The 25527-nt window shown below is 45.8% G+C and overlaps 3 protein-coding genes across 3 annotated transcripts; 2 read left to right on the top strand and 1 right to left on the bottom strand.

Annotated features, from left to right (window-relative positions):
• Window positions 1–221: 221 nt before the first annotated feature.
• TTC24 (tetratricopeptide repeat domain 24) lies at window positions 222–15322 on the top strand. Its single transcript, XM_051996606.1, has 11 exons — window positions 222–274; window positions 4985–5688; window positions 6211–6414; window positions 7395–7523; window positions 7861–7982; window positions 8530–8628; window positions 12325–12425; window positions 12874–12950; window positions 13843–13900; window positions 14734–14889; window positions 15003–15322. Exons 1-11 carry the CDS (start codon window positions 222–224, stop codon window positions 15082–15084), a joined length of 1785 nt encoding a protein of 594 aa, XP_051852566.1. The 3' UTR covers window positions 15085–15322.
• A 255-nt stretch (window positions 15323–15577) lies between these two features.
• NAXE (NAD(P)HX epimerase) lies at window positions 15578–18095 on the top strand. The gene is made up of 6 exons (XM_051993782.1): window positions 15578–15786; window positions 16223–16331; window positions 16460–16570; window positions 16670–16783; window positions 17362–17509; window positions 17848–18095. The coding sequence occupies exons 1-6, from the start codon at window positions 15617–15619 to the stop codon at window positions 18048–18050; spliced, it is 855 nt and encodes a 284-aa protein (XP_051849742.1). The 5' UTR covers window positions 15578–15616; the 3' UTR covers window positions 18051–18095.
• Window positions 18096–18598: 503 nt separating this feature from the next.
• GPATCH4 (G-patch domain containing 4) lies at window positions 18599–24534 on the bottom strand. Its single transcript, XM_051993783.1, is given in 9 exon segments — window positions 18599–19012; window positions 19015–19163; window positions 19391–19441; window positions 19557–19642; window positions 21774–21869; window positions 22016–22108; window positions 22198–22271; window positions 23702–23841; window positions 24186–24534. Coding segments are annotated over 8 exon segments (849 nt in total). The 5' UTR covers window positions 23781–23841; window positions 24186–24534; the 3' UTR covers window positions 18599–18791.
• Between the last annotated feature and the right edge of the window lie 993 nt (window positions 24535–25527).

Below are 25527 nucleotides of genomic sequence, written 5' to 3'. Positions count from 1 at the left end.
AAGACTGCGGGAATGATTGAAATAAAAACAAAAGGGAATTCATAAAATTTTTAAAATAATTTCATTTCAGGTACAGTAATTTTCTAAGTCAAGGAGGAGTTATTTAAATCCACTTTAGTGTGAAGGGACCACCCTTATAGGTAAAGTGGTGAGTCTTTAAGTATTTAGCTATGATCATTAATATTCTTTAATGTAGGGTTCCTACAGTTCACCAGTACCTAATGGCCCCACCTGGAAATTCTAAACGGCTAAAATCCATCAGAAAGAAACCAAGGTAAGGAGAAAAGACAATAGAATCAATGTAAGACTGGGGAGATAAGGAGGGAGAAACTACAATTTTAATGAGAATCCAGGTGTCTCATGACTTAAAAAAAGTTCCACCTGAAAGGATCAGAACTCAGATAGGATAACTAAGCTGTCAATCAAGGAATCCCTTTGGAGGGGAGGGTGTTATAGGTTGTCTCAGCGACCCCCGAGGCTCTGAGTAGCGGTAATCGGAGTCTGAGGAGCCATCGAAGGAAAACTGCACCAAAGCAGATGGAGTAAAAGGTAAGGAGTCTCTGCTGTGTGAAGGGGCTTAGGGATGACCCAGGGATGGGAAAGTGCACTCAGCTGGGTCAGGAGACAGGATGACCATGTTGCCAAGCCCATCAGTCACAGAGGCAAGAAACTATTTGTTTATAAAGGCATGAAATTTTGTGTGTGTGTGTGTGTGTGTGTGTGTGTGTGTGTGTGTGTGTGAGAGAGAGAGAGAGAGAGAGAGAGAAAAGAGAGAGAGAGAGAGAGAGAGAGAGAGAAGAGAGAGAGAGAGAGAGAGAGAGAGAGAGAGAAGAAAGACGGACGGAGGGAGAGTAAGCTAAAGAGAAAGACAGATAGAGAGAAGGGGAGGAGAGAGAGAAAGAAAGAGATATGGGGAGACTGATAAAGACAGGGAAGGGGAGGGAAGGAGAGGGAGGAGGGGGAGATAAAGAGAGAGTAAGAAAGAGAGTGAGAGAAAAGAGAGACAGAGAAAGGAAGAGACAAAGAGAGAGGAACTTTCTCATGAGGAAGGGGAAATGAGAAGGGGCTGCGAGATACAATTGTGTGACTGAGTTCTCTCTTCCTCATTTTTCATCTTTTGAATGTAGGCAGGATGAAATAAGAGGCATTGAGATTTTGATTGCTGCTAAGGAAATATTAAGATTATAGTTATGTTCTATACTTGGGTTCTTGGATCTACTTAGACAGCTGGGTGGCACAGTTGGGGTCTAGAATAGGAAGATTCATCTTCATGAGTTCAAATCTGGCCTCAGACATTTAGTAGCTATGTGACTCTCGGCAAGTCACTTAACTTTGCCTCAATTTCCTCTTCTATAAAATGAGCTGAAAAAGGAAATGGCAACCCCTCCAGTATCTTTGCCAAGAAAAACCCCAAATGAGGTCATGGAAGAGTAAGACATGACTGAAAAGTGACTAACAATTCTTGAATTCCAGGGCATAAGGGATGCTGAAAATAGTGTAAACAGCAGGCAGTGAGATGGAATAGAGTGGAAAGAATGGGAGTTTTCTATAGCAGGGAATCCCTTCAGAAGCAGAGGTGTGGTCAATGTGACCTTAGTCTTTAAGTGTCTTGTGATTCTAAGATTATTGAATAGGGTCCAAGGGGTCTGGGATAGTGAGGCAAGTTCAGCACTCTGTTCCTGGGTAATCCTGGGAAATTTACTTAACTTTTCTCATCTGTTAATTGAGGGGAATGGATGAGGTCTTCTTTAAAGTTCCTTCCATCTCTACTACTTTGTGGCAGTTTTAGTTTAGGACAGAGCTAAGGACAGAGATTGATGAGTGTTGAGAAGACAAAGGAAGAGGAGAAGAAGTAGTCTCTGGGTCTCTGAGGGGAGGTTCTTCTTAAGGAAAAAGGGAGCTTTCAGTATCACTGATCTTCATCTTTTAGCTGATTCTGTAGCAGGAAAGATAATGATTAGGCAACAAGGTACTGGGATGGAGAGGAATGACTACAATTTGAGAAAATAAAGTTAATTATGGAGGTGAGGGTCTATGAGGGGTCTAGTCCAGATTACTGGGGGCAGAAGGAAAGGAAGGGAATAAGTATTTATATGACGGTTAATATGTGCCAGGAACTGTGCTAAACCCTGCAAATATTATCTCACTTCATCCTTACAATAACAGTAGGCAATAGAAGGTAGTTACTATTATCATCCCCATTATAATAGAGGAAACTGAGGCAAACAGAAATCCAGTGTCTTTTTCAGGGTCCCATAGTTAGTAAATGTCTAAGGTCACATTTCAGCTCAGTTCTTCTTGATTCCAGGCCCAGTGCTCTATCCATTGAGTCACTTAAAGTTTCTTCTAGCTTTAGATTCTTTCATTTAATAATAACAAAAGTTCAAATTTCTATGTTTTGAGGTTTACTAAGACTTTTATTCACAGCAAACCATTTTACAGACGGGGAAAAAAACTTTAAGAGGTTAAGTCAGTTCCTCAACCTGGCACCAAGATAACTAGTATAAACATATATATATGTTTTAATTTAATCTTTGTTTTTTTTTTTTATGTGAGTTCCAAATTCTCTTCCTCTATCCCCTCCCTTTTCCTTGAGAAAACAGACAATTTTTTATAGATTATACATGTGAAATCATACAAAACATATTTCCATTTTAGCCATGATATAAAAGATAATATAGACCCTCCAAAAATGCAATAATAAATTGCGTCAATCTCTAGATTCCATCAATTCTTTCTCTGGAGGTGGATAGCATTTTTCACTGTTAGTCCTTGGAATTGTTTTGATTCTTTCCCCCTCAATAGTATTTTATTTTTCCAAATACATGTAAAAATTAGTTTTCAACATTTATTTTTATAAGATTTTGTGTTCCAAATTTTTTTCCCCTATCTCCCTTATCTTCCCCTTCCCCAGAACAGAAAACATTAGGATCTAGGTTAAACATGTATAATTATTTTTAAAAATATTTCTATATTTATCATATTGTACCAAAAAAATCAAAGAAAGGGGGAAAAAACACATAAAAAAGAAAGGCAAGCAAACAAAAAAAAATGTGAAAATACTATGTTTCAATCCATAGTCTCCATAGTTCTATCTGGAAGTGAATGGCATTTTCCATCCCAAATCTATTGGAATTGTCTTGGATCATCACATTGCTGAGAAGAACCAAGTTTATCACCAGCTGATAATCACATAATCTTGTTGCTGCATATAGTGTTCTCCTGGTTCCGTTCACTTAATTCAGCATCAGTTCATGTAAGTCTTTCCAGGCTTTTCTGAAATCTTCCTGCTTGTCATTTCTTATAGAACAATGGTTTTCCATAACATTCATATATTATAAATTATTCATCTATTCCTCAGTTGATGGGCATCCATTCAATTTCCAATTCATCGCCACTACAAAAAGAGCTGCTTTAAAAAATTTTGTACACGTGGGTGCCTTTTTCTCTTCCATGATCTCTCTGGGATACAGATTCGGTAATGACACTGCTGGATCAAAGAATATATACAGTTTGATAGCTCTTTGGGCATAATTTTCAAGTTGCTCTCCAGAATGGTTGGATCATTTCACAATTCCACCAATAATGCATGTGTCCTGGTTTTTCCACATCCCCTCCAACATTTATCATTCTCTTTCCCTGTTATCTTAGTTGATAGATGTGAAATGATACCTCAGAGTTGTTTTAATTTGCATTTCTCTAATCAATAGTGACTTAGAACATTTTTCATATTACTAGAAATGGTTTTAATTTCTTCATCTGAAAAATTCATATCCTATATCCTTTGACTATTTATAGATTGGAGAATGGTTTGCATTCTTATTCAAGAAGAATTTGAATCAATTCTCTGTATATTTTGGAAATGAGGCCTTTATGAGAAACACTGGCTGTAAAGATTGTTTCCCAGCCTTCTGCTTCTCTTCTAATCTTGGCTGCATTGGTTTTATTTGTGCAAAAGCTTTTTAATTTAATGTTATCAAAATTATCCATTTTGAATTTCATAATGTTCTCTCATTCTTCTTAAATTCTTCCCTTTTATGTCTGAATCCTGAACCTATTTTGATCTTATCTTGGTATAGGGTGTTAGGTGTTAATCAATGCCTGGTTTCTGCCATAATGTTTTCCAATTTTCTCTGCAATTTTTGTCAAATAATGAGTTCTTTCTCAGAAGTTGGAGTTTTTGGGTTTATCAAACATTAGATTATTATATTCAGGCGTCCTCAAACTTTTAAAATAGGGGGCCAGTTCACTGTCCCTCAGACTGCTGGAGGGCTGGACTATAGTAAAAACAAAAACTTTGTTTTGTGGGCCTTTAAATAAAAAAACTTCATAGCCCTGGGTGAGGGGGATAAACGTCCTGAGCTGCCACATCTGGCCCGTGGCAGGGGTTTGAGAACCCCTGCTATAGTCATTGAGCATTGTGCCTTGTGTCCCTAACCTATTCTATTATTCCACTTCTTTGTTTCTTAGCTAGTACTAAATGGTTTTGATGACTGATGCTTTATAATATAGTTTTAAGTCTAGTACAACTAGGCTACCTTCTTTTCCAATTTTTTCTCCTTACTTCCCTTGATATTCTTGACCTTTTGTGGTTTCAGATAAATTTTATTTTTATTTTTTCTAACAATAAAGCTTTTTTTTTTTTTTTTTTTTTTGCAGTTTGATTGGTATGGCACTGAATAAGTAAATTAATTTAAGTAGAATTATTATTTTTATTATATTTGAGCTAATTAGTTTTGAGGCTGGGATTTGAATCTACATCTTCTGACCACCATTCTTTCCCTACTTTATCCACTAGTCTCTGGGCTTTCCCCACCGAACAAAGGATGAAATATAAGTCACTGCTGCAGTTGGACTGGATGATTTATGCCATGAGAGGAAATTCCAGAGGGTCATAACTGGCCAGGGACAGAGCTGAGTTCAAGGGATCCTTCTTAGAAAGTAATTGTGGTTGGTTAAACTATTCCTTTTGCCATCTTTTCAGTTCTATGTCTTCTCCTGCCTCTGAGAACACCTCCCTGGGACCAAGGACTGAGGTGTGGGCAGCCAAGAAGAAGAAGAGAAAGAAGAAATACCTGGAAGCCAGTATTCAGACCCTCACCCGAGCTGGGCATGGGGCCCTGAAGGATGGCCGAATTAATGAAGCCTTGGATAGCTTTCATCGAGCCTTTCTTCTGGCCTTGGAAATCCAGGGAAGCGGGGATACCACACTCCTTCGGGCCTGTGCCTTCAACCTTGGAGCAGCCTATGTGGAGACTGGGGACCCTGCCTGCGGCCTCAGGCTGTTTCTCTGGGCCAAGCCAGAGCAAAAAGCCAAGGGCGCTTGCCACGGTGACCAGTGCTTCAATGTGGCCTCGGCTTACCATGCTTTGGGTGATTTTCCTCAAGCCTTGGTATGGTACTACAAAGCCCTGGGCCACTATCAGCCCTCAGGGGACCAAGGAGGAACCCAGGAGAAGATGGCAGCTTGTTACCAGGCCCTGGGGCACCCAGGGCAAGCAGCCCACTGCCTTCAGGAGGCGAGCCAAGCTTATGCCCGAGCAGGGAGACCCTGGGCTGCAGCCCTCGCATTGAGAGCTGCCAGTGGATGCATGCTTAAGAGCGGACATCACAAAGTGGGAGAAGTGGTACATTTGCTGGAGGATTGCCGGAGGCTGGCAGAGAAGAGTACCCAACGGGGGCTTCTGGGTGAGACCTGGGGGCAGAAGGCGGCACTCTCATTTATGTTGCAACTGAAGCAAAAGGATAGGGCTGTGCCCACCATTCTCTTGTTTGCTGGGTGTGTTTATGTATATATTTATATATCACTCTATACCCCTCTATGTAAAGAAGGCAAGCACCTCACATCCATAGTACAGTGGAAAGGATGCTGCATCTGGAACCCTAGGAGCCGGGTTCCTAGGGTCCTGGCTCAACATTTCTATGTGATCTTGGGCAAGAGAAATTCTGGGCCTGTTTCCTTTTCTGTAAAGTGAGGTGTGAGACTAAATGGTTCCTTTCAGCTCCGATTCCATAATACTGTAAACCTGTGAAATTTGTTTCAGACTTATTAAGGCTTTGGGGAAAAACTGAGGGGAAACAGGAGGGGAGAGGGCAGGAGCTGATGACGTGCACTACGTAAGCTCTGTTGTGACATAGCTGTCAATCATTTGATAGAGGGGTTGCATCCCAGCCTAACTCCCAGTAACCCTGCTGTCCCTGACTCCCTAGGGAAGCTTTATAATGACCTTGGCCTGAGTTATTCCCAGCTTCATCTGTTCCCGTTGGCGGCTGAGAGCTTCCTTCAGGCTCTTCCTCTGTGTCCGGAGCCAAGAGCCAAGGCCATTGTGATACAGAATCTCGGTGCTGCCCACAATGCCCTTGGGAACTTCTGGGAGGCACAGGAGCTGCACCAGAAAGCTGCTGCCCTGTACGGTGGGTACCTGGAGGCTCAAGCCCTTGCTGGCTGCATAGAGACTAACGAGTGGGGAGATGGGAAGGGGAAGAGCATAGGGATGGGATTAGGTTAGGAAGTTATAGGTCCATAGGCATTGGACAAAGAGTCTAAGGATACCGGATTTGAGCATGGGATTCATAGGTTGAAATCATGGAATTTGAAGGATCTAGATTCGAATCCCAGACCTGCTACTCATTTGATCTACAACAAGGTGATCCCTCTTCTCTGGATCTTTGTTTTCTCATCTATAAAATAATAAAAATTAAATTAAATCAATAAATTAAAATTAGATAATTGCCTATTTGTACTTTACAAATATTGTCTCACTTAATTCTCACAACTCTGGGAAGTAGGTGCTATTATGATCTCCATTCTACAGTTAAGGAAACTGAGGCAAATAGAAGGTAAGAGATATCGAAAGTCACACAGCTAGTAAGTGCCTGAGGCTAGGATTTGGACTCTGGTCTATCCTGGCTCTAGACTCAGTGCTCTATATCACTTAGCTGCCCCCAAATGAGGGGACTGATCTCAAAGATTCCTTTTACCTCTGACTCCAATGAGGATGCATGGAATGTTAGAGCTTTCAAGGATATTAGAAATCATGTATAGGAATCTCCCAATTTTATAGTTAAGGAAACAGATCTAGAAAGAGGAATTAACTAATGGGCAAGACTCAGGGTCATGCAGCTAATGATAGAGTCAGAACTAAAATTCATATCTGCTGGTTCCAATGTTCTTTCCTTTGTATCACGTTGCCTCCTCCGTAGGCTGGGACAGGATGAGGACACCATGTAGTAGAGAGGTGTGTGTGTGTGTGTGTGTGTGTGTGTGTGTGTGTGGTGGAGACTGTATTCCAACACTGCTAAGTCCTCTCCCTGGACTTCAAGGAAGGGAGGAGAGGAATCCAATTACTAGGGACAAGCAGCACTCTACCCTGTGGCTGGCAATCTGTTGGCAGGATCTGCTGGACGGCGGCAGGAGCAGGGAGAGTGCTTTGGGGGCCTGGCATTTGCCCTAAGTCAGTTGGGGGAACATGAGGCTGCCAGGGACAACTACCTTCATGCCCTCCAGGCTGCACAGGATGCTGGTAAGGGGCTTCCTCTTGAGGTAGTGCTTGCAGGGGGAAAATAAAACCTCATTGATGGGGTTGGGGGGTACTGAAGGCTTGGGGAGCCCCCTGTTTGAGGCTGGTAGAGAGGCTGATGGCAGGACCAGAAGCTGTGTTTTAATTAGGTGAGTTTACCTTTTCTCCCAAATGTGGGAGTCAGGGTAAGTAAAGTATGGAGAAGAGTCCATGGATCTCCGTGTGGAAGGCAGTCTCCCCTCCCCAATGATCCATCCCCTAACCCATCCCCACAAGGTGGGAACACTGAGAAAGTATGTGTATAGAGGGGTGGGAATCTTCTTCGGTTTTCCTTTCCCAGGGGATGTGAAGGGACAATGGCAAGCTCTGGAGGGGCTGGGGGCTGCAGCTGCCTGTCTGGGGCAGCCTGACCAGGCTGTGAGGCGCTACAAGGAAGCACTGGCGTTCCTAGTCCAGTGCCAGGTAAGAATACCCACCCCTAGACTCTAATCTTTCCCGTCCTTTCCTGCTACACTTCCCTCTTCTGGGAAGCCTGATTGGCAAGCACACCTGACTTTAATTCCCTCCAGGTCCCCAGCACTGATGTCTATCTCTCTCCCTCCTTCTCCCTCCTCCCCTTCCTCTCCCTCTCTCCTCTCCCTCCATTTTTGTTCTCTCTGTCTCTTTCAGTCTCTCTGTCTGTCTGTCTCTCTCTCTCTCTGTCTTTCCTACACTAGCTCTTGGTGCATGTGTGTGCTTGGAGCTTGAGTTTAGAAGGAAGATCTTGTTTTTCCCATCAGCCTCAAATCTCCCCCAGGTCTGGAATCACATCTCATCTTGCTTTTTTCCTTCTTTCTCCTTTTGTAGCTAAGATTGGGAATTTGGCCACTATGGAAGAAGTTATAAAAGCTGACCGACGGACGCTTCCTTCTCCCTCTTTTTCCGGTTTTCCTTCCACTCTCCTTGTCCTCAACTAGCCGGTCCTACGGCAGGAGGGAGGCCAAGTGAGTGTCTCTATTATCTCTACCAGGAAGAACCCTCCTCAGTTCGGGAGAGGCTGGTGGCCAAGTTGGCAGATGCGATGAGGAATTACTTGACCCTCAGAGGCCTGGACGCCGATCCCTCCCTGGTGAGAAAAGTCCTAAGGAGGAAGCCCTAGGGTGGGAGAAGGAAGGACGCTTTGTGGTAAAGGGGAACTGATGAGCCTTGAGCCTGGCCTTGACTGATTGGATCCATTTGTAATATTCTCTGTTTTCCCTTGTCCCGAGCCCCAGGTAGGGGAGTCTCCAGTCAGAAATAGATGGGGTCCTCAGTTTACACAGAAGGCGTACCCAGAGTTAGAGCCTCCTTCAGGTGGCATAGGGACCATCCCAGCTTCAAAGGTTTTTAGGGACAATTTCTTTTTTTTTCCCTTTTTAAAAAATATTTTATTTTATTTTATAATAACTTTATATTGACAGAATCCATGCCAGGGTAATTTTTTACAACATTATCCCTTGCACTCGCTTCTGTTCCGATTTTTCCCCTCCCTCCCTTCACCCTCTCCCCTAGATGGCAAGCAGTCCTTTATATGTTGGATATGTTGCAGTATATCCTAGATACAATATATGTTTGCAGAACCGAACAGTTCTCTTGTTGCACAAGGAGAATTGGATTCAGAAGGTATAAATAACCCGGGAAGAAAATCAAAAATGCAGATAGTTCACATTCATTTCCCAGTGTTCTTTCTTTGGGTGTAGCTGCTTCTGTCCGTCATTTATCAATTGAAATTGAGTCTTTGTCAAAGAAATCCACTTCCATCAGAATACATCCTCATACAGTATCCTTGTCGAAGTGTATAATGATCTCCTGGTTCTGCTCATTTCACTTAGCATCAGTTCATGTAAGTCTCGCCAGTCCTCTCTGTATTCATCCTGCTGGTCGTTCCTTACAGAACAATAATATTCCATAACATTCATATACCACAATTTACCCAGCCATTCTCCAACTGATGGGCATCCATTCAATTTTTAGGGACAATTTCTAAAGAGACCACAAGATGGCGATATTATTCAAAGAATCCCAAGGTTCGGGGTGAGAAGGGGGGAAATCTTGCGCTCTTCCCCCTCGGGCCTTTTTCTCGTTCGCAGCTTGTGTCGGAGCCTCCTCCCGTTATTCCGTCCTCTCCTTTCCTACGCGTCCACCTTAACTGGCCGCGCTCTGGACGAGTGCAGCCTCTCAGCAGATCTGTGGTCTTGTCCGTTAGCAGGGCAACAGCTCAGGATCACAGCTCCTTCTGGGCAAAAGCAACTGGAAGGAGGCCCGGCTCTGGTCTGCCTGCCTCCTTCGCAGAGCTTTGGACAGCTGGGCGGGGCGGGGCATTAACCCTGGGCCCAGAGTCTTTAGACACTAACCGTGTGACCCTGAGCGGTGCTTTATCTCTGCCTCAGTTTCCTTAACCGGCAGATGGGACTAACAGTAGCCCCCACCTCCCAGGACTGTGTGAAGAGGCGTTAAATAGTCGTAAAGCACTTGGCACAGTACCTGGCTAACAGAGGGTACTCTATAATGTTAGCGATTATTCCAATCCAGCCTCAGACTTGTACCGGTCATGGGAGCTGGGGCAGGCCATCTCGGTGTGTCCCAGTTTCCTTGACTGCACTTAACTCCTAGGGTTGTTGAGAGGATGACATGAGATATTATTTGTATGTGCCTGGCACCTTGTGGGTACTTAATAAATGCTTATTCTCTTCTCTTCCCCCTTATCTGGCGCAAGGTTCCAACCAAAGCCTGCGGGTGCTCTGTGGGAAAGTGAAAAGGGCTGGAGATGGAGGGGATCAAAGGACCCAGGTTCAGAACCTGGCTTTGTCACTTAACACTTGTGCTACTTCCCGTTTTCTCATCCAGAAGGGAGTTTTATTAAATGATTTATTGGGTGGATTTATTGCGCGGCTTGAATGGACTAAAAAAGCACTCATTACATGCTTATGTATGCTAAGCATAATGCTAACTCCCTGAAATACAAGTACAAAAGGCAAAGTAGCCTCTGTCCTTAGAAGTTTATATTCTACAATCTCAGGATTGTTGTCAGAATCAAATGGAATAGGTTCAAATGAAATTGCAAAGTGCTTATCAGGGTGCTTGATACATAATGGGTCTTACCTGAGTATTAGCTATTATTATTAGGAAAGGGAAATAGGGAAAGACGAAGGAAGACTCCATTCCAAGCATGAAAATAGTGTGACCAAAGCAACAGAAATAAGAGAGTGGGGAGGGGAAGGAGGGAGGAGGTGCAAATAAAAATACATAGAATACTTGAAAGAGAATGTACAGAGAATAAATAGGAGACTGATATAAGGATCCGAAAGCAAGGTTTAACAATTTAAGTTTCTAAAGTAGGCAAAGAGGAACCACTGATTGTTTTTTTTTTTTAGATTTAATTTTATCCTTCAATTAAAAGGCATTTATTTTCTTTTCCTCCGACCTCCCCAATTTAAAATTTAAAAAAGGAAAGGAAAAAAACTTAACAGGTATACAGAGTCAAGTCAAAAAACCACCACATTTTCAATATCCAAAATGCATGTCTCCTGTAACATCACCTCTGTGTCAGAAGATAGGTAACATGGTTTATTATCAGTTTTGGAAAACTGAAGGCTTCTGAGTAGAGGAATGATAAATGATCATGGCAGTTCATTAAGAAGATAACTTGGCCAGAGTGGAAAGGTTGGCTTGGAGTCAGGGACATGCTAGTAAATGTTTAACAACTGGCTCTCCAGGAAAAAAAAACACACACACACACCTGACATTCACTTTTAAGTTTAATTTGTATTGTTCACACTTTCTTCATTACTCTCAAGTCTGGAAATCAACAAAACAAGAAATCAAACTTTTATTTGAAATATTTGATGTTTTCCAAAGTATAAATGCTCACAATGAAAATGTTAAATTTTTCATAGGTATAAAAGCATAGATTTGAAGACAGATGAGACCTTAGAAGTCATCTTGTCCAACACCTCCATTTTTTCAGACAAGAAAACTATGGGTCAGAGAGGTTGGTTGCCCAAGACCATAGATAGTGATAGGGTCAGAATTTGAATCTGAATCATTTTCAGATTCATATTCTGACCCTAATCTCTTTACCACAATGACAGACTAAAGGTAGGACAACTAGTTAGGAGGTGATCACAATATTCTAAAGGGGAATAAATGAGGACCTAAGCTAGGATCATTTTCGTGGAAGCAGAGAGAAACTAGAAACAGCCAGAATTAAGCAATGGATAAGACATATAGGAGGGTAATGAGATCATAGGAAGGATGATGGCATCATTAACAGAGATAGAGGCCTTATCCAGAAGGGCAAATTTGGCGAAAGGTTTTGGGGAAAATTATAATATTTATACAGCACCTACTGTTTGTCAGGCACTATGCTAAATGCTTTACAAAGATGATCTCATTCAATCCTCGAAACAACCTTGAGAAGGAGGTGCTGTTATTATCCCCATTTTACAGTTAAGGTTTGTCTTATCTGTGTGTTTGTTTCCTCCTTCTTCCCTTCCTCCTTCCCTCCCTCCCTCCTTTTTTCCCTCCCTTCCTCCTTTCCTCTCTTTCTTCCTTCTCCTCCTCCTCCTCCTCCTCCTCCTCCTCCTTCTTCTTCTCTCTCATTTTCTTTCTCATTTTCTCTTTCTGTCTTTTTCTCCCTCCTTTCTTCTGTCCTTCCATTGATTTGTCATCTAGGAAGAGGAGGGTCAATGCCTCTGTATCATACAGGTAAATAGCTGGAGGTGAAATGACTTTGGCCATTGCTATAGTTTCTAAAACCATCCATTCTTCCTTTTCCCCATCCCAGCCACTGACCCAGGTGAGGCGACAGGCTATGAATAGAGACTCTTACTCTAAGCCCTCCTTCCAGATTCCGGTGGGTCAGGCCAAGGGCCCAGTACAAAGCAGGTGAGTTAGAGTATGTGTGTGTGGGGGGGATCAGGGGGATTGGGAAAGAGGAAGTAGAATTCAGAGACAATCAAACTTTATACTACAGAACTCATGGGGAACATGTGGCAACAATAATTTTGGTTCATTGGACTATGGATTTAGAGCTAGAAGGAACCATTCCAACCCCCTCATTTAAAAGGTGAAGGAACTGAATCCCAAAGAGATTGATGATTTACTACTCAAGACCTAAGAATAGGAGGTGGTAGATCCAAGATTTTAATGGAAGTTTTATTGGTCTATATTGATTTCTCATCCCACTGGGCCATGCTTCCCTAAAAGAAGCTAAGGCTGTGGTTTACGAGCAGGCTTGAACCCGTCTGGGCTATTGGGAATGTTCTCTCCTTGCAATAGATGAAAGCAAGGGACTCCCCTCCCAGTCTATCTCCCTCCTCCTTTGCCCTGACAGATCAGCTGCTGCGTGGGAGGAAGAGGAGGAGGTGACAGTCAATCTTCCCATGACATCACCCAAATGGAGACTGGATCGTGAGTCTGAGCAGTCATATGCCCACCACCCCACTCTATCCCAGTAATCATTTCCCCACATAAGTTAAGTTCATCTGAGGTAATTTCATCCTTTCTCTTCAATGTTCCATCTAACCCAGTCTGACTTGGGATGCCTTTCACTCATGATTTTCCCTTCCTAACCTCTAATCAACCAATTAATAGATAGTGTAGGCACTTTGCTAAAAAAATAGTACTTTTATTTCCTGTCCCACATTCTGCTTTGTAAACTATACAGTAATTTTTTTTTTAAACTGAAACTTATTGAAGGAAGGGAATTAGTATTTATTAAGCACCTCATATACTTTCTAGTTGTGTGACTCTGGGCAAGTCATGTAATTCTGTCTCAATTTCTCATCTTGAAAATAAAAACAAAAACAAAAAAACAACAAACCCAATCTGGAAAAGGAAATGGCAAGCTACTCCAGAATCTTTGCCAACAAAATCCTAAATGGGGATCTCAGAGAGTTGGACATCACTGTAAAATGTCTGAACAACCACCACAAAGTACCTGTTATGTTTTAGGTACTGTGCTGAGAGTTTTATAAATATCATTTCATTTTAATCTCACATAATCCTGGAAGATAGGTGCTATTATAATATCCATTTTATGGATGAAGAAATTGAGGCAGAGTGACTCAGTGTTAGGTGACTGACTCACTCATACAGCTAGAAAATAATCTGAACTGCATTTGAGTTTCTGACTGCAGGCCCAGTGCTTCTTATGCGCTGTACCATTTAATGATATAGTGTCCACTCACCTGCCTGCCCCTCATTTCTTCCCCTTTCCAAAATTATGGTCTAGATGAAGAGGTTTATATTTGGTTTGTTTGTTTTTTACTAGGTCTGAGGTCTTTCTCTTTCCATCAATCAGGTGTCCTCAAAGGTGATAAGCCCAGCATCCTGGCCTCCGAAGGTCTCCAAGCCAATAGGTAGGCTTCCTGCCAAGAAGAGATAATATGATTTTCAGTGTGAATGGCAAGAGGAGTTGGAGAACGGCCTGCTCAGAATGCCGCTCTCACCCACTGTTATACAGAAGTGACCCCTGAAGTCTCAAACATTATGCCTTTTGTGTGTAAATTCTGGCAGGACCCACCAAACTAAGGAAGGCTTGGAGTATATAGTCTCGGTGATGAACTCTGGCTATGTCATATGAAGTCCCGTCTTTGCTAAGTCTAAAAGCTTATCATCAGAATATCATCAGAACCCACCAGAGGTTGGGGAGCTAGGTGGCACAGCGGAGAGAGCATCAGCCCTGAAGTCAGGAGGACCTGGGTTCAAATTTGACCTCAGACATTTAACACTTCCTGGCTGTGTGACTCTAGGCAAGGTTGGCATATGAGGTCAGAATAGGACCAAGAATGGGATATATCATCAGAATAGGGGAGATTATCAGAACCTCCCTGATATTGTTTTTGACACAGTGAAACTCATGAAGACTATCTGCTAAAGCAGAGAGAGGTGCAATCTATACTAGTGAAGACAGCGCTTACACTAATGAGATTATAAATCTGTTAAGGTTTCAACTTAAACATTTATTAAGTCTTCTGTGTGCAAGGTTGGGATGTACTCCAAATACCCCCAAACCACCTCTCCTTCAGGAAGTTTGCATTCCGAGGAAAGGAGGTATTATGGAAAGTTACAACTTTTAAGAAGGGATGGGGGTATGCAAGGCTGGGGATTGTGTGCTAGGAGGAACAAAAGCGACAGCCCGAGAGACAAGATGACCTGGGGACTCGGGACCATCTTTGTTTTTGTCACTCAGCAACTGTAATAACCCAAGGCCAGTCAAGGAGCCGCAAGGGAGGCTTTGCCCGATCCATTCCCAGCCCCCAGGGGAGAGACGGGAAACAGACCCTGTAGAATCTGGAGCCCAGAACCTCAAAACCACCGATGCAAGGGGCCCTCGTGTACCGGGAAGGTAAGGAGGAGGGATGGCCGGAGCCCCCAGGGGCCCCTCTCTTGTTTTCTTGTCCCCAGCACTTTCTCCCTCGCTCCCCCTGCGGCCTAGTTCTCTCTTCCTATCTTCTTCAGATGGGCCGAAGGACCCCCGAGCTCTGTCAGCAGGGAGGTCTGCAGGAGGCCAGCCCGGTCCAGCTTCTGCACGGTCCTGTGACCCTCGCCCCCGAACCTCCTTCTCTGGGGGAGCCGCGGCTTTTTCTATCTCCCAGCCTCGGCTGAAGACGACCTGGAGCAGGTGCCGTGCAGAGCAGTCGGGGCCGCTGTCCAGGCTGCGCTCGGTGTGACCGGCAGATAAGGACTCAGATCCCGCACGCCGCCGCCCCTGCTCCGTCTGAGGGCAGGTGGAGGAGAAAATAAAACTGCCGGAGAATCAGTCTCCTTACTCCTCCGGGCCAGGGCTGCTTTTGTCAGTTTCACTGAGGAGGGGAGAGTAATCCCGGACAGCAGGTGTACTGTGGGTGGGGGCTAGGGCCCGGGCAGCAGGGGGCGCCGTAGTTGCACGCTGCCTCCGCTTTGCTCAGTTGGTGCCCCTGCCGGGCTCGGAGGCGGCGCACGCGTGCTAGGACACTTTCCTGACCTTTCCATTCATCCGAGGCTGAAGCAGAGGAGGCAGTGCCGGCGCATGCTCCCAGGCTAGCAGGCGGCGGGGGAGGGAAAAAGGAGGGAGCGGGCTCGCGGGGGCCTGAATGTCCGGCCTGCGGGCGCTGCTGGGGCTGGGGCTGCTGGTCGCCGGCTCGCGACTCCCGCGCGTCTTGGCGCGACGTGGGTCCCACTGTCCGGGGCCCGCCTGGTGGGGGGCAAGGCAGATGCATCCAGGGGACTCCGCCATGGCGGGCCAAACCGTGAAATACTTGAGGTGAGAAGAGGCCCCGGGAGCGTCCGACTTCCGCGTTCTGAGCAGGGGGCGTGCACTGACCTGGACCAGGGGGTGCCCCCGAGCCTGGCGAGTCAGAGGGTGCTGTAACCCTAATGTGGGGGAGGTCCACCCAGGCCTGGGGAAGGGGCAGAAGGCACCTCCGAGCCCGAGGGGAAAGGAGGTGCAGTAACCCAAATGGGGGGGGGGCACCCGAACCTGGGGAGCGGACAGGTGACAGTAAAGAAACAAGGCTGGGGGGCAGGAGGCACACTGATTGGACCAGGGGGCGCCCCTAAGCCTGGGGAGGTAGGTGATGCAGTAACCCCAATGTGGAGGGGAGGGAGGGTCCTTGGAGCCTGGGAGACAGGAGGTGGAGGATGGGGAGGACCAGCGTCGGGAACTCAGTGAGTCCCCGTGGGGCGGGGCTTTCTCCCAGCCAGGAGGAGGCCCAGGCTGTAGATGAGGAACTCTTCAATGAGTACAAATTCAGTGTGGATCAACTCATGGAGCTGGCTGGGCTTAGCTGTGCTACTGCCATCGCCAAGGTCAGTCCCAGGGGCTGAGCCCTCCAGAGCCAAGGCAGAAGGAGCAGGCTGTGGGAGGGGTGCTCCCAGGGGGAACAGGGCCTTCCTGCAAGGAGATCTGTTTAATCCCCTGAATCTCCTCCCTTCAGGCTTACCCGCCCAGTTCTTTCAACAGCAATCCCCCAGCAGTCCTGGTCATCTGTGGCCCTGGAAATAATGGGGGTGATGGCCTTGTCTGTGCCAGGCACCTCAAACTCTTTGTGAGTATGGGGAAGGGACACTGAGGGAGGGGTTGCACAGGCTGGAAAGGGGGTCTTACAATTCAGCTGTCTGGATCACATCCATCCCTTCCTTCCCAGGGCTATGAGCCAAAGATCCATTATCCCAAGAAGCCAAGCAAGCCACTCTTTGATGCTCTGGTGACACAGTGTCAGAAGATGGACATCCCCTTTCTGCCTGAGATGCCCCCTGAGGTAGAAGGCCTTAGTCCTTTCCATTTCATTTAAAATCTTTCCCTAACATAGTCACTGACTTCGTTGCACTTCCTTTTTCTTGGAATGAAAATTTTCTTCTAGTTGCACCTGCCTCAAGCAGTGAACCCTCAAGGGCTTTCTTCTGGACTCTTCTGCAGTCCCTCTATGTATTCTGTCCCTATCTTTTAGTCACTGGAGTTAGGGTTTTAATCTTTAATCTCCCTCTGTGAGCTTAGGAAATGAACCTCTGTGAGGGCGTTTTATTTTCAAGGTTCTTTCCTGTTTCACCTATGGTCTTTCCTTTATCCTGAACTTCCGAAAACAAGCAGATGTACCTCAGCACAAAACATGAGTGTTTCCAATTCTGCACCCACAGGGGTATTCATCACCACTGCCTATATTTATATAATCTTTTTCTGTATCCATCCTAGCCTTTTCCCTAGCTTGGGAGTGTTGGGAAATGGGTTACTAACACACTCTTCCTCCCACTATAATCTTTTTCTGTATCCGTCCTAGCCTTTTCCCTAGCTTAGGAATGTTGGGAAATGGGTTACTAACACACTCTTCCTCCCTCCTAGCCAATGCTGATTGATGAGCTGTATGAACTGGTGGTAGATGCCATCTTTGGCTTCAGCTTCAAGGGTGCTGTTCGAGAGCCATTTGGAGCCATTCTGAGTATCCTGAATGGGCTTACGGTGCCTATTGCCAGCATTGACATCCCCTCAGGTATCCTGGGGACTGGGGAGAGGCATAGCATGGGCCAAGTGGATGATCTCTGAACACTCCCTGGTGGCCTTCGTGCCCAAGCTAGGCAGGAAACAAAGACTAGTTGAAGCTAGAAGGTGCTCAGCGGCAAGAACTTGAAGATCCTGCCTCTTAGCTCGGCATCCTCTTGGGTTGGTGTCAGAGCCCAAAAGTCCAGCTGCTTGGAGAGCTGGGTTCTTGCTCTCTTTTCCTTCCCCCAAAAGGCTGAACTGAAACCTAATTCAAAAGGGGTATAGGGGAAGGTAAGAGGGGAGAGGACTGATTCCTGTAACCTCATGCAACATTTCTTATATCCACAGGGTGGGATGTGGAGAAGGGGAACCCAGATGGCATCCGGCCTGACTTACTCATCTCACTGACAGCTCCCAAAAAGGCAGCTTCTCTGTTCAAGGGCCGACACCACTACCTGGGAGGCCGTTTTGTGCCATCTGCCTTAGAGAAGAAATACCAGTTGAACCTGCCCCCCTACCCAGCAACTGATTGTGTCCTGCAGCTGCAATGAAGAAAGGCTGATGTGCCTCCAATAAAGACTTGAATTCATTTTTAATCCGGATCTGTAAAGTGCTTTGAGATCTTCAGGGTGGGCTGGAGCCATCTTTGGGGCCAGAGGGGGCACAGCTGGTGTAGTGGACTCTTGCAGTCAAGAGGACTCTATTCTGAATTTCAGAGCTGCAAGGCTTTGGGCAAATGAAAATTGTCACTGGGCCTTAGAAAGTAGAGGAAATTCTCTAAGGTCCTTGTCAGTTCTGTAAATATGATCAAAATGGGCTGACTGCTGTAGGGGATGGGAGGAAGGACCTTTTGCTAGTAAGGACTTCTAATTGAAGAGGGCATCCATGGGACCTTATGTAATCTCTTTAAATACAAGTAATTCCTGTCCCTCTGGACTGGGGGGAAAAGTGCCTTATGCAGTTTCAGCCCTGCTTTAGTTGGCGAAACTTCTGCAGAAGTGTGAAAGCGTTATGTGGGACAGAGAATAAGCCCTCCTTCCAGCTCCAGGTCATGGGAAAGAAGTTGGGCTGGGGGGTGAGTGAAGAGCCTGAGCAGGACTGAAAGGCAGGGTCCCAGGAGGGGTTTATTGATTCCTCCATGTAGAAAAACTGGAGGAGAGGGGGCCACAGAGCCTTGATCTCCAATGGCCTCACCACCTAAAGGAGAATCCTCATGTCCCTTCCATTGTCCCCTCACCCCACCCCCCCACAGTGGGCAGAGGGTAGGCAGGTGGTAACTGGGACAGTCCTCATTATGCCTCTGGTGCTTCTTTTTTTCTTTTCTTCTTTTTTGTTTTCTGGGTCCTGCTTTCTTCTTCCTCTTCCCTCTCTACTTGAATATCTACCTCTGCTTCTTCTTCCTCTTCCTGTTGTCTCCTTTTCTTCTTCTTTTTCTTCTTCCTGCTGTTCTCATCAGGCTGTTCTAGGATCTCCAGGTGCTCATTCGTGTCTGTTGCTGATGTTTCTTCTTGACTTTTCTTTTCTTCTTCTTCTTCTTGGGTATGTCCTCAGCCGGGGAGTCAGATACCCCTGCATTCTGGCCTTTGTACTGTGCCAAGAAGGCCCGCTCCTGTTCTTCCAGCCGTGCCAACTTGGCCTTCATGGTAAGCCCATGGCGGGCACCCCTGGGACAGACAGACAGACAGACATCCAATCAAGGGAACAGCAAGAAAACCAGATACCCTCCTATAGTCTTGCTTTGTGAGGGGCAAGAGTGCAGCTATCCACCTCTGGGCAGCAGACTAACCCTAGAGATAAAAGGGCCAGAGACAATGAGGGAAGCCTCCAGGGGAGAATGAGTCCTGAGGGGGGGTGGCTAGAGAAGGCCTGGGAAGCTTGTAGACTGCCTTACTTGTGTGCAGTACGTCCCTCGCAGGCTCGAATCAATTCCTCATCTGTCAGGCTGGGTATGGAAGGAAGAGAACGTTAGAGAAGCACAGCGGGGAGTCCATCCCTTACAGGGGAGCTGCCCCCACTCCCGTCTTCATATCACCCTCCAGTTCTAAGGGAACGCTCACATCTTGGCTGCTGGAAGCGCCTCATCCTCGCTGCTCTGTTCACTCCGCTGCTCCGCCTTCTCCCCGGCTGACGTGAGCGTGGCACTCTGGTGAGAGAGCATCTACAAGTCACCGAGGATTCACAAAGCCCCCGCTCTGTGCAAATGCAGAGTTTAGACGCAGCCCGGTCCCGGTTTGCTAGGTTTTGGTAAGGAGACAGAAATCACTAGGACAGTAATAGGAAGGGCAGATCCAAGACGGAGCGTTGCCGATCAGCCACTAGTCCGCATGGTCAGGAGGAACCTCCTTTGCTGTTCGTGCCCACTCTTTGTGGGTGTTGGGGGTTTTGCGGCAGAGGGAATGGAGGAGTTTGCCATTTCTTTCCCCAGCTCCTTTTACACCTGAGGACACCAGGGCAAACAGGGTTGGGTGACTTTCCCAGGGCCCCCAGCTCGTCAGTATTTGCGACCAGATCTGGACTCAAGTCCCGGGGAGTCCAGGCTGCGGTACTACTCCCTTGGTCACCTAGCTTGCCAATTTCCTTTCCATTAATTAACTCTCAGGCACAGGCCCAAGCCACCACAAAGGCCCTTGCGGGGTTAGTTCTGCAGTTGGGATGAAGCTCTTTACGGATGTAGAAGTGGGACTAGTTCCTAGGAAGGCATTAAGCTAAGCTTGCAAGGACCAGGAGGATTTCAGCCGTTTTAGGAGTGAGGAAGACTGTTTTAGTTTAAGGACCGTGACCCAAGGATGATCTTCTACAGGAGTTAGAGAACAGCCAGGATGCATGGAGGAGGAGCTCTGAGTTAAGTGTCTGTGGCACTAGAGCAGGGCTCAAGAAGAAAGACTTTAGCACTAAGTAACAGGGTTTCAAGCAGAGGAGAGACAAGAGCAGTCTGTCCCCCTCTTATCACCATCACTATCCTCATCCCTCTCCACTTTCTGTGCCCTAACTAGCCGACTACTACATGCCCATTTCAAACGTAACTTCCTATTTCGGGCTGCTAACTTAAAAATTGCTGCAGCTGTAATAGTGTCATGGCAGCCTGGCCTCTGTTTGGGTAAATGACCTCCCAGATTTAAATCTCCGACTCTGGGATCAGAACACAGGAAGAAAAGAAAACAGATGGGAAAGTGCCTTCATGACTACTCTCCAAAGTCAAAGCAACAAACAACATGTTAATCGCTGTTATCGTTCTGGTTACATCTCAGCTAAAAGAAGGTGGGGAGAACTTAACAGACTGTTGAGTGGCACCTGTGGCACCACATGGATAGAACTGGACTTGAGGCTGGAAGATTAAAATGGAACACCCCAAATGGCATGATCGTGGCGTAACTTGGGTGCTAGGTGGCAAAGTGGAGAAAGTGCCAGGCCTGGAGAAAGGAAAACTGAGTTCAAATGTGGCCTCAGTAGTATGACCCTGGGCAAGTCATGTAACTGCCCCAATTTAAAAATGGGGATAATAACAGCACCTATTTTACAGGATTTTTGTGAGAATCAAATGAGATCATCTCTTAGCAAGATCCCTGGTACACAGAAAGTGTTAAATACATTTCACTGCTATTGTTTATTATTATTAGTTGACTTCTTGAGACCTTTTCCTCTTCTATGAAATAAGAACAAGAGTTTTACTATCAACCTTCCAGGCTAATTGTGAACTTTGTAAATTATAAAGTGCCATATAAATGAGAGTTTTTATTAAAAATTCATTTTCTTTATCCTTTCCCACAGTCTTTCCTCATAACACTGGCTCCCCACAGAAGAAATTCTAGAATTCTGGATACTTGCTTTAAAAAAAAAAAGGATTTATTTGCAGAAGAGTAAAGTTGGCAAAGAACCCTAGAATGTCAGCTCAAGGTACCTTAGATACTAATTATCTAGCCCAACACCCTCATTCTGCAGAAGAAGCTGAGAGTAGAGTAAATAACATAGAGAAGAAATGGATTTGCTTCAGAACTCACAAACCTAGGTCTGCGTCCTTTATATGGCCTAATGGCATATGTCCATCTCTTATTGTCCAGCCCTCATGGTTCAGAAGTGGCCTCAGGTCTACCCATTATCTAATTCATCTAGAGGGCTATAAAACAGCTAATGACGACTTATCTTTTAGAATCCACTATCTAGCTCTTCCTCTCGCAAAAGGAAGTGTGTCTAGTGTTTCCTAATAGTGAAGGCAACAGAGAGTAAGAAGGCCCACTTGGACTAGGTGGAAGGAGAGTCTCCTTCACCTCTAGTACCTTTATGAAGTGTCCATACAACAGGCTGGACTTGGAGCCCCCAGATCGTTTCTGCTTATTGGTGTCCTTGGTCTGGGTCTTCATCTTTACTCCATCCTGTTGGGGAAGTGGGGGTTGAATTGAGCCTGCTGCCCCATGCCTAGTTCTCACATTCCCCACACAGACCCAGGGCTTGAATGTGCGAAGATCATGCCTCCTTTTTCTCTGTACTCCTCCCTTCCCCCCTACCTCCTGCCCAGTACCTTCCCAGTCTCTACCACCAAGCTGGCTGCTGTCTTGTTGAAAAGTTGGCTCCACCAGTGGTCGGTGAATTCCTTAGAAGGGTCATGTCCCACCTGCCCAACAGGAAAGAGACACAATTCTGTAAATGCTACCCTTTCATCTTGATTTCCCCCCAGGCCCCAGACTTGTATGTAGTTCTTACCCCAGCATTATCCTGCTTCAACTTCACCTTGATGGCCTGGGCTATGCCATCTTCCTTCTTGCCAAGGCCTTTGCCTGGAGGGAAGAGAGACCAGGCTCAGGCTGTTTATCCATCTGCCTTGAACCTTCTCAGCAAAATCCTGACCCCCAGCCACAATACTGCCTTTAGACTTCAATCAATTCTATCCCTCCTGCTTCTCCAGTTCAGCTCTCCAGTCTCACTTGGAAAATGTGAGGCTCCTGACTCCGTTCTAGCCAGTCCTCCTGCATTGATGTCTAGAGTTCATTCAAATGGATCATCTGACCTAATCTGTTTGTATCCTAGGGAGTTTAGGATTACACTAGGCACTAGGATTGTACCTCTCCAATTCTCCCCACAGGAAGAATGGCGGTGGTAGAGATGACATCATCCTCATCCTCCTCAACATTTAAAAAGCATTTACTTACTATGTTCCAGGCACTGTGCTTTACAATTTTGTCTCACTTGATCTTCACAACAACCCTAAGAGCTAGATGCTCTATGAGCCCCATGATGAGGAAATTGAGGTAAACAGGAGTTAAGTGACTTGGCCCAAGGTCACACATAGCCATACTCACATAAGTATTTGAAGAAGAATTTGAACTCAGATCTTCCTGACTCCAAGCCCAGAGTTTTGTCTCCAAAGATCCTATGTCACCATGGACAAGTCACAGCCTCTTAGGACCTTTTACTTTTACCTATAATGTGGGGGTGATAATACAACTTCATATTACCTTCCCTACCCAAGAGTTGTGATCAGAGCACAAAGTATTATGGAGATGGGATCTCTTGTTATTAGATTCTGGGGCTCTCCCTCCAATTATGTCTCAAAAGTCTTAGTGCAGTTTTAAAACCCTAAAAGCTTTAAATCTGTAAGATGAGTAAGTAATATATAGTTTCTTGTGGAGGAATCTTTTCTCCTTCTTCCAAATAGATCTCTGATGTCCAAGATAGGGCTTCACCCATAAGAAATATTGGAGGCAACTAGGTGGTACAGTGCATACAGCACTGAATTTGATTCAGGAAAAGTTGACTTCAAATTCTACCTCTGATACTTAAACATGTGACCCTGGACAAATCACTTAATACCTTTCAGTTTCTTCAGCTGTAAAATGGGTATGTTATCATAGGTACCTATCTCATAGGATTGTTATGAAGATCAAATGTGATATATGTTAAGCAATCGCTAAACAAATTATGGTATAAAAATGTTATTAGATGAAACATAATTTCAGAGAAGAGTAAATGCTAGTCATTAAGTTTTCTTTCTGATGATGGCTCTTTTCCCTGTCCCTTTCCCAATGCTTCAGACTCTTATCCTATCTTCACTCCATATATAGAATAGTTCTACCTTTTCTGCTGAGTTCTGCCTAAAAGCTCAGGAAGCTGTGCTGGTGGGAGTTTTCTTTATAGCTCTGGGATACTAGAAAACAGGATGGAGGGCTGGGGCTATTCCTAGGGAGTAATGGAGTAGGGCCAGTATTACCTTGACTCCATCCATGTCTAAGCAGCTGCTCCTCTGCAAACTTCATCCCTCGACCCTTCTTCTCCGAGGTGACACTCATGTTGAAAAAGTTAGTCTCTGGCTTCAACGTCTCACTAATTCAAAAGGGGTCACTATTCCCTCTAAAATTTAAAAAAAAAGCACGCAAACCCATCATTCCTAGGCTGGTACTATGAGCAGAACACTGAACTGATCTAGTGACAATAAGAGGTGTGTTTTCAGTTCTTTAAACTGAGGACAATTCCAGAAATGTTTTAAACAAGGTGTACTGGAGGACAAAGCACAGAGGGGCCAGTGTCCAAGGAATACCCTCCATTTAGACCCATGCGTTCTGAGTTACTCTAAGAACCACATCTGACAGGACAAGACAGCCCCGGGGCTGCATCCTACCTGGTCTCTTTAAGGCTCTAGTCCTCTTGAGAGATCTGCCTCTACTTCCAAGAGGACACTCCATCTCTCGTCTTACCCGTACCTTTATGCCGCCTGTTCCCCGCGCCTGGAAGGCCCTACGCCCGCCCTTCTGCCGCTGACTTTCTCGGACTTCTGTCACTCCTGCCCTCTGCGGGAGGTCTCCCCGGTCTCCTCCGCGACTCCCTCCCGAACACAGACCTTGTAAATATCCAGATATTTACAAACGGGCGGCCCCCTCAGACTGTAGCGCTTTGAAGGCAAAGGCTACCTTAAGGATCTTTCTGTATCCTCAGCCCTTCTCTCGGCTCTTGGCACTTCATAAATGCTGATTTCTTTAACCTGGAACTGTTTTTGCCTTTATATCCCCAGCCCAACGCCGGGCATACAGTAAGCGCTTCCTGAGCGTTTACCGGTCGATTCCTTGGGAGTGGGGTCTGTTTCCGTCCTGCTCGGCATCCCCAAGGATCAGCACCGCGCCGGGCCTAAATGCTTGCGGACTGACTAACCTCCAACTGTCCCGGAAAGCCCATGCACCCGGCTTCCCTCCTAGTCCGGGGTCCTCAGTCCTCCAGCGATCCTGTTCCCCGCTTTCTGGAGGCAGTTCCGGAAGGACAGTCTGACGCCCCTACATTCACCTGCGCCTCTGAGCACTTCTTTCTCCCTTTCGGCGTGCAGCCAGCTTCTTTCCAACGATCAGAAGCTTGTCAGGGTTCATTAGCAGAAACACGCGGAATCCACTAGCACGTCGCCATGTTCCCGGAAGTACCGCCTTCGGGCCCTTCTAGACCGCTGAGACCATAGAATGAACCCCGTGGGTGGGTGGGGGAAGGAGGGGGAACCATAGAGTTTCGGTCCTCCGAAGAGAGGAAGTCCCGATCCTCTACCGGAAGCGCGACATGCTCAGGTTGCTATGGGAACGCGGACGCTTTCAGGCTCAGTTCTGAAGCCGGTTACTTGTGTGTTTTGGGACATAGGAAGAGAGAGAATCCTCAAACCTTCCCCGCTATACCCTCCTTCCCTGCAGCCTTTTTAAAGTAATAATAACAGCTCACTCCATAAAAGAAGTACTTTCCACACACTTCTTATTGGACTGAATCGTCCAAGTATTTTGTCCCCACTATACAAGAAGCGACTAGGAGGTGTAGTGATGTCAGAAAGACCTGAGTTCGAATTCGACTTCAACTCATACTTAACTGTATGACCCTGGGCAAGCTCCTAAACGCCTCAGTTTCCTCATCTGTAAAATGGGGATAACAATAATACCTAGCTAACAGGGTGACTCATCCAATGTAAGGGAATATATAAAGTGCTATAGAATGCTGGCTACTATGATAATATTATTATTATTGCAGCTTGGGAAACTAAAGTTTAGTAAAGTGCAATGAATAAAAAAATCT

This window comes from Antechinus flavipes, chromosome 4 (genome assembly GCF_016432865.1).
Source record: "Antechinus flavipes isolate AdamAnt ecotype Samford, QLD, Australia chromosome 4, AdamAnt_v2, whole genome shotgun sequence".
Taxonomy (NCBI): domain Eukaryota; kingdom Metazoa; phylum Chordata; class Mammalia; order Dasyuromorphia; family Dasyuridae; genus Antechinus; species Antechinus flavipes.
Note: the sequence above shows the minus strand (reverse complement) of the source record. Positions and strands in the feature narration are given on the sequence as shown.

What these genes read in the sequence shown, in the direction of transcription:
- TTC24 (XM_051996606.1), top strand. Translation starts at nt 222, where the DNA reads ATGGCCCCACCTGGAAATTCTAAACGGCTAAAATCCATCAGAAAGAAA. An exon ending in AAGGGCCCAGTACAAAGCAG is followed by an intron (nt 12,426 to 12,873) that starts GTGAGTTAGAGT and finishes TTGCCCTGACAG; the next exon opens with ATCAGCTGCTGCGTGGGAGG. An exon ending in ACCCAAATGGAGACTGGATC is followed by an intron (nt 12,951 to 13,842) that starts GTGAGTCTGAGC and finishes TCCATCAATCAG; the next exon opens with GTGTCCTCAAAGGTGATAAG.
- NAXE (XM_051993782.1), top strand. Translation starts at nt 15,617, where the DNA reads ATGTCCGGCCTGCGGGCGCTGCTGGGGCTGGGGCTGCTGGTCGCCGGC. An exon ending in GTGCTACTGCCATCGCCAAG is followed by an intron (nt 16,332 to 16,459) that starts GTCAGTCCCAGG and finishes TCCTCCCTTCAG; the next exon opens with GCTTACCCGCCCAGTTCTTT. An exon ending in TGCCTGAGATGCCCCCTGAG is followed by an intron (nt 16,784 to 17,361) that starts GTAGAAGGCCTT and finishes CCTCCCTCCTAG; the next exon opens with CCAATGCTGATTGATGAGCT.